Source organism: Tenrec ecaudatus, chromosome 4 (assembly GCF_050624435.1).
Source record: "Tenrec ecaudatus isolate mTenEca1 chromosome 4, mTenEca1.hap1, whole genome shotgun sequence".
Lineage (NCBI taxonomy): Eukaryota > Metazoa > Chordata > Mammalia > Afrosoricida > Tenrecidae > Tenrec > Tenrec ecaudatus.
This window is the reverse complement of record NC_134533.1, coordinates 124361391-124369348: the sequence shown is the minus strand read 5'-3', so window position 1 is coordinate 124369348 and position 7958 is coordinate 124361391. Positions and strand designations below refer to the sequence as shown.

Genomic DNA, 7958 nt, shown 5'->3' with positions numbered 1-7958 from the left:
CACAATGACCAAAACAAAAGACAGAATGACTGCTCAGGCTGCTTATGGACAGCCCCAGATCTCTTGAGATTTAGGTTCCTTGTTTTAAGGTCATAGTTTATCTGGTTCCCCAATTAATTGGGCCAATAATATGTTGGTTTCTCCTGTTCTACTATCTTTCTTTTTGTGTCGGGCCTGGGACCTTAAAGGCTTGAAAGTTCCTATCAAAGGTACAACAGTGGTTTCTATGTTGGAGACAAAGAGGAAGGGGAGTCAAGAATAGGAGGTGGTTATGGACGTGGCTAATTGTTTTTATGAATAAGTATATCCTTTTGCCTGAGACCATGAGAATGGTATGGTGTCCTTCTCCCACTTCTGAACACTTGATTAAATATTCTATAGAAGAATATTAATCAAAGAGAAGAAATGCAGAATATAATTTTAAATTCTCATGAACTTTCTAGAGCCATAGAAGCAGAATGAACCCCTAAAACTATGTCCTGAGATAAACTTTGAACCAGAAGCCAAAAATGTTCAATGAAATCTTCTTTTTTTCACATGAAATCTTCTTAAAACCAAATTATAATTTAGTTTAACGAGTAAAATTTGTCTTCCATGACATTAAATTCTTTTAAGAACTAGCCGTATGGAATGAAATATACAACTTGAAAGATTAGAAGGCAACTGAGTGGACTGTGAATTAATGGGAGGAACAACAGAAAAAGAGAGTGAAAATGATTGCGCAATCCTCAAACTGTAATAAATACCAATGAATTGTAAGCGTATAAATGTTTGGTCTATTTTTCAGTGTAAATTGTCAGAAATCATTAAAAATCATTTAAACAGAGGAAGGAGATGACCCAGTGAGTGTACAGTGAAGCAACCATGAAACATACAACTTTCCTCTAGTTCCTAAATGCTACCTCCCACCACCATCATGATCCCAATTCTACCTTACAAATCTGGCTAGACCAGAGGATGTACACTGGTGCAGATAGGAACTGGAAACACAGGGAATCTGGGACAGATGATCCCTTCAGGACCAGAGGTGAGAGTGTAGCAGGAGGGCGGAAGGAAAGTGAGTAGAGAGGGGACACCAATGATAAGGATCTACATATAAATTCCTCCCTGGGGGACAGACCACAGAGAAGTGGGTGGAGGGAGACGTCGGACAGTGCAAGATATGACTAAATAATAATTTATAAATTATCAAGGGTTCATGAGGGAGCGGGAAACAGAAAGTGAGGGGGGAAATGAGGAGCTGATGCCAGGGGCTTAGGTCGAGAGCCTTGAAAATGATGAGTGCAACGAATGTACAAATGTGCTTCCCACAATTGATGTATGTAGGGATTGTGGTAAGAGTTGTATGAATCCCCAATGAAATGATTAAAAAAAAACTTTTAAAGAGAGAAAAAAAATATGGCAGAATGTTAATAGTGTTTCTTTTCAGATTATGGGATTAATGAGTGGTTTTTATTTACTTTTTGAAGTTTACTAGTTTTTTCAAAGCTATGTATTTTTATCCATAAAATTACAGTTTTTAAAGAGCTAGGATTCTGGATTTCAAAAATTGTCCTTGGAATAACAATTCTGTGATCATTCTCTCATGGATTGACTTGTATTTTTTCCTCTCAAGTGTGTCAACCTGAGTTAACCATGATTTTCAATGATTTGGCCATTATTTGCTCATCCTCCATGACATGAGAGATGATCAGTGCTCATGGAAACAGCAGCCAAGGGATCAAATGATGCATTGCTTTGGGTAAATCTGCTGCACAAGACCGCTTTAGAGGGTTGAAGAAAAGGCAGTCATTTTGAGGACTAAGGTGGATCTGATCAGAGCTGTGGTATTTTCAATGCCTCATATGCATGTGAAAGTGGGACATTTGATAAGGGAGACAGATGATGAGTCATTGCATGTGAATTATGGCGCTGCTAAGGAATAGTGAAAGACCGTGGGCTGCCAAGAGAATAAATACATCGATCTTGGAAGAAATGCAACCAGAATATTCCTTGGAAGTAAACATGGCCGGACTATCCCTCAGATACTTTGGACATGTTATCGGGAGGGACCAGTCCCGGAAAAAGGGCATCACGCATGGTAACGAAGAACTATGGTGGGAATGAGGACTGTGGATTGACACAGTGGCTGCAACAATCAGCTCAAGGATAGAACAAGTGTGAGGATGGTGCAGGACTGGGAGGAGATGCTTCCTTCTGCTGCACGTACTGTTGCCATGAGCTGGACGGACTTGATGGCACCTAGCTACAACAACATGATGGCAGCTGATTTGATTAGTTCATGCATTGTAAGTCACAGCCTTGCTCTAACGTGATAAAAGTTTACCTGTGGTGTGGCCAATATCGCCTTCATCTTCCAAGAAATAAAGAGAGAGCGAATCCAACAGAGTTAAAGGACCTTAGTACTTACCAAGCAAGAAAAACAGTGGCCAAGCCCTATCCTCGGGACACAGAGGTCTGCATTGAGAATCTCCCAGACCCAGCGTGAATTTAATGCCAGAACACGTGGGGTCTCTAAAGCATCTCGGCCCCACAGATGTTAAAGGAGGCAAGGATCTTCCCCCAGACCGAGAGGGGCTTTTCTCAGTGCTGGTGCCCTGGATTTCATCTTCTAGCTTCCTAAACTAGAAGAGAAAAGTTCTGTTAAAGGATTTACTTATGATAGAAATAGATTATCTAAACTGAATGGCCTCTCAAAAAGGGATTGATTAGTTGACGTTGTTCTTATGAAACAACCTAACCCTATTTATGGTTTGTGAGTTCTGACCACTGCAGTGGATTCTCTGAGAGTCTAACCTAAAGAGAAGGAGAAAGTGCCATAGGAGCAATGAAGGGGTTTGAACTGGTAAAAAAAAAAAATTTTAGAGAGTATAATCATGTCTGAACTCTACCTCGAAGAATCAGCTTTGGGTTAACCTTGATCATAATCCTCCTTGAAATTAGTCAGGCTCTGCTTCCACTCACCTATTTTAACATAATTAAAAAGAGGCCATTTTCTTCTGTAAAGATTACAGTCGCAGAAGCCCCATGGATCCCCTTTATTCTCTTCCACAGAATTGTGAGGAGTGGGGAACAATGACAGTGGGTAAGGGTGATAAAGTTCTCAACTACTCACTGTGTTCAGGATTTTTGAACATTTTTCTATTGTTTGTTTTTCAGCTTGTCTGGGTTGACTAGAGAAAGAAATTCAGTAACATTCACATATGTTTCCTCTTTTAAAAAATCATTTTATTAGGGGCTCATACAACTCTTATCACATCCATATGTACACCAATTGTGTAAACCACATTTGTACATTTATTGCCCACATCATTCTCAAAACATCCACTCTCCACTCAAGCCCCTGGCATCAGCTCCTCATTTTCCCCTCCCTCCTTGTTCCCCCCCTCCCTCATGAAACCTTGATAATTTACAAATTATTATTTTGTCATATCTTGCACTATCCGACATCTCCTTTTACCCACTTTCACCCAGGGAGGAGGTTATATGTAGATTCTTATAATCAGTTCCCCCTTTCTAACCCACCCTCCCTCTACCCTCCCAGTATTGCCACTCACAACACTGGTCCTGAAGGGATTAACCACCCTGGATTCCCTGTGTTTCCAGCTCCTATCTTTACCAGTGTACATCCTCTGGTCTAGCCAGATTTGTAAGGCAGAATTGGGATCTTGATAGTGGGAGGAGAGGAAGCATTAGGAACTAGAGGGAAGTTGTGTGTTCCATTGTTGCTACACTGCACCCTGACTGGCTCATGTCCTCCCCGTGACCCTTCTGTAAGGGGATTTTCAGTTGCCTACAGATGGGTCTTAGTTCCCCAATCTGCACTCCCCTTCATTCACAATGATATGATTTTGTGTCCTTTGATACCTGATACCTGATCTCTTTGACACATCATGGTCCCACAGGCTGGTGTGCTTCTTCCATGTGGGTTTGTTGCTTCTGAGCTAGATAGCTGCTTGTTTACCTTCAAGCCTTTAAGGCCTCAGATGCTAAATCTTTTGATAGCTGCGCTCCATCAGCTTTCTTCACCACTTTTGCTTATGTACCCACTTTGTCTTCAGCGATTGGGTCAGGAAAGTGAGACTTGTGGAATGTCAGTTTAATAGAACAACATATTCTTGCATTGAGGGAATACTTCAGTGGAGGCCTGATGTCCATCTGCTACCTTAATACTAAACCTATAAATATATATGTATGCATATGTGTATATATACATATATATGCATAACCATTCTTTTTTTTGTTTTTTGAATTTTTTTTGAATTAGCATAACCATTCTTATTGACAAGATTAGATAGCAAAAATCAGCCATCATGCAAAAATTTTAGTCATGTATAAAGACATCACAAAATTCAAGATGACTACATAATGGTGGTAGTTTTGAATTGTTGGCCTTTCATTTACCACCCCACAGCTTACCCACAGCCATATAAATGTGGAATTTATTAGATGGATTGATGTTATCTTCAAAATTGTGCTCCCTTTTTAATCTTTGCACAGGTTATTCTAGCACAAATTCTAACCGAGCCCTCTAAGACACAAGTCAAATAGCCCAACCCATTAGCATTGAGTTTCTCTAACTCACAGTGGCCTATAGGATGGAGTAAAAGTGCCTCACAAGGTTTCCAAGGTCATACATGTTTATATAAACAGATTGCTCCAGCCTTCTTTTAGCAAGTCACAAATATAAGCCTCTGAAATTTTTGTTGGCAGCCAAATAATTTAGCCACTATACCGCCAGTGTTCCTTATAAGTCAAATAAAGAGGTCTAATTGACGAAGAAATGAAATTATCAATAGATGAACAAATGTCTCTCAGCGCAGAGTAAAAATGATCTTAAAGTTTTATTTTCCCCACTGAGCTTATTTCTACAAATGTTACCCAGAGTGTTCACCTGGTTATGCCAAATGTCGTTATGATTTTTCAATTAATATTATGTCTTCCTACTAGAGCTACTGTAGAGGTTGTAATATATATACAGTTAATGTATACCCCAAAAAAATCAATGGATGAACCTAGCAAACAAGAAATAAATATAGGCATTTATAAATTCTTTGGATCTTGTAAGGCAGTATGCAATAGCTAGGGTTATGAGTTTAGTTCTAGAGTTAGACTGATTGGGTGTGAATATTTCCTTATTGTTCTTAATTTCTTCATTTCAATGAGATCATCTAATAGTGATATTCCACAGTTTTTTGGAATTAACTTATTCATATAGGTAAAGAGCTTTGAACACTATCATGCACATAGTAAGTAGATTTGAATGTTAGCAGTTATTATGTTAGATGTTTGAGTTAATGGAAATGAATTAGGTGAGTCAATGACCTGGAATTTACACAATTTACTGTGAAATTTAAAATGGAAAAATTCTAAATGATAAATATTATTAGTGAAAACATTAATTAATCATATTATATTATTTTTTAACATAGGATACCAACTACAGATATAGACTCTGGCTCACAAAGTAATCCTTTGCATATTTACAGACATTTATTCTCTCATTTCATATGAGTAGATAATTTACCAGCTAGTAAGGGGGAAAAAAAAGTTCAGCACCAAACTTCTCTGATGTCCGAAAGAATAAAGAAGCTCCACGTCTCAAATTCTGCAGTGTGAAGATGTGGTTCAAGCCAAAGTTATAAACTAAATTAAAGTTTAAATTTACCAACCTGTAAATTCTTTTTCTAGATTTTATATATTATTGATTTGTTACCTAGATTGATGTAATAGTCAGAGATGGACTATAATAGAATAAAAGCTGAAACATGGGGGGGGGTGAAGAAGGGAGGGGAGAAAAAGGCAATGAAAGGTGAAGGAAGGACAGAAAAGAGGAAGAATACATCTCTTTGTCCACAGGAACTTGCATTTTATTAACCATCAAAACGAAGTTGGAGCAAGATTGTGAAGCAGAAAATATACATTGTTTTGTCGTATTTAAAAAGAAAAGGCTAGGCTAATTACAAAGGCTTCCTTGATTGAGTGTCTATGTCCACTTATTCTCTGTCATGTGATCCCTTTAATACTCAAGAGAAATGGCTTTTACCAGATTTCATATTTTGGTATTTGGCAATAATTCTGTTGTAAGAGTTTCAGATCTGAAGCAACTTCTCTCTCTCTGTCTCTCTCTCTCTCTCACTCTCTCTCTTTCTCTCTCTGTTTCCATATTGGGGTTTCTCTCATGTATTTTGTCCCTGGGGTTATGCCTCCTGAATTTTTGTTAGGTGTTCTGATTTTCAGTGGATGAGACTCAGGACTGATGAACATACAGAGACACATATAGAATCAGGGTTCCCGTGGGGCACAGTAGGGGAGGAAGGAGGTAAAGGGGAGCTGTTATCCAGGAGCCTAACAAGGAAGAGCATGTTTTAAAACTGATTGTCGCAGTACTTGTACAATGCTTGATATGATATATCAGGTGATAAGATATATGTACTAGCTCCCAAGAAAATGATTTTGAAAATAAAAAACAAAAAGAAAACTTGACCCTACATCTTATGTACCAGAAGTGTAGACCATTTGAGTTAACATTTTCTTCAAAGCCAGCTTCACATCTTTGTTTCTCAAAGTATAAATCAGAGGGTTAAGTGAAGGAGTGACAATATTATTTAATACCTGAATGACAGAATCCAGCCAGGGGCTAGACACTGGCCGGAGATAGATGAGCATCACTGGACCATAGAACAGAAGGATTGAAATCAGGTGTGCACTGCAAGTGGAGAAGGCCCGACGCCGACCTGCTGATGAGCTGATTTTCAATATGGAAAGGACAATGCGACTATAGGAAGTGATGATAAGGAAAAAGCATGTCAGAGTCACAACATCCACATTGGTAAAACTTACTGTCTGTGCCAGAGAAGTGTCAGCACAGGCCAGGGGGAGCATCACTGGGATGTCACAGAAGAAATTGTCTACCTCATTGGGCCCACAATAGGGCAACTTGAAAACGAGGAAGGCAAGTATACTGCCATGCAGACAGCCCCCTAACCAGGTTCCCAGTGTCAGGCCAGTGCACACCCTGTGGTTCATGATGACCATGTAGCGCAAAGGGTGACAAATGGCCACAAAGCGGTCATAGGCCATCACGGTGTACAGAAGACACTCTGTACCACCCAGAGTGTGGTAGAAAAAGAGCTGGGATGCACAGGCTTCATAGGAGATGATGCATCTCTGCCCTATTAGGCAAAGTATCATTTTCGGGGAGCTGACTGAAGGGAAAAAGATGTCAAACACTGAGAGGTTTCCCAGGAATAAGTACATAGGAGTGTGGAGGGTAGAGGAAGTCAAAACAGTGAGGAAGATGAGCAAGTTCCCCAGTAAGGTGAAGATGTAGAAGACCAGAAACAGAGCCAAGAGTAAGTGCTTCAGGCTTTCTGTATTAGGAATTCCCAACAAGACGAATTCTGCTACAAAAGTGTAATTTCTCATGTTTATGCATCAGGTGTTTCTGTAGAAGCAAAACAACAATCTTGGTGTGAGATCACAAATAAAAAGAAAATATATTCAAAACATCTATGGAATCTGCTTCAAGCAAATTAATGTGGAAAACAGAAAAGGAGAGAAGTAATAAATCTGGCTCTCCTACTAAACAGAATGCCATCTTCTGGAATGCTAAAAATTGGATAGAATAAAAGTGTGTCTTAATATAAAAAAAACTCTGATAAAATTCAGTCTTTCTCACCAGTATTGCATAGTTTATTAAATAAACTAGCATATTTCTGAAGCATCTCCCTCATAAAAATTTGTATCAAGGTGACAAACCCATTTTAATATCAATCAAATCATAATTAGTTTGTAGTTAAGCAAGTACATACATAAAAATTGTAACCAGAAGAGAAATGACATACACTTACGTTACCTATTTTAAACAATATTTTTACATACTTCCTTTATGTTAAAGAAGAAAGTTCAAATTTTATATGCATGACTCTTCCTACAAAACATGCAGAAATTGGATT

The 7958-nt window shown here is 38.7% G+C and overlaps 1 protein-coding gene across 1 annotated transcript; it reads right to left on the bottom strand.

Moving 5' to 3' along the window:
* Positions 1–6495: 6495 nt before the first annotated feature.
* LOC142446033 (olfactory receptor 10D3-like) lies at positions 6496–7428 on the bottom strand. The gene has a single exon (XM_075547848.1). It carries the CDS (start codon positions 7426–7428, stop codon positions 6496–6498), a length of 933 nt encoding a protein of 310 aa, XP_075403963.1.
* Between the last annotated feature and the right edge of the window lie 530 nt (positions 7429–7958).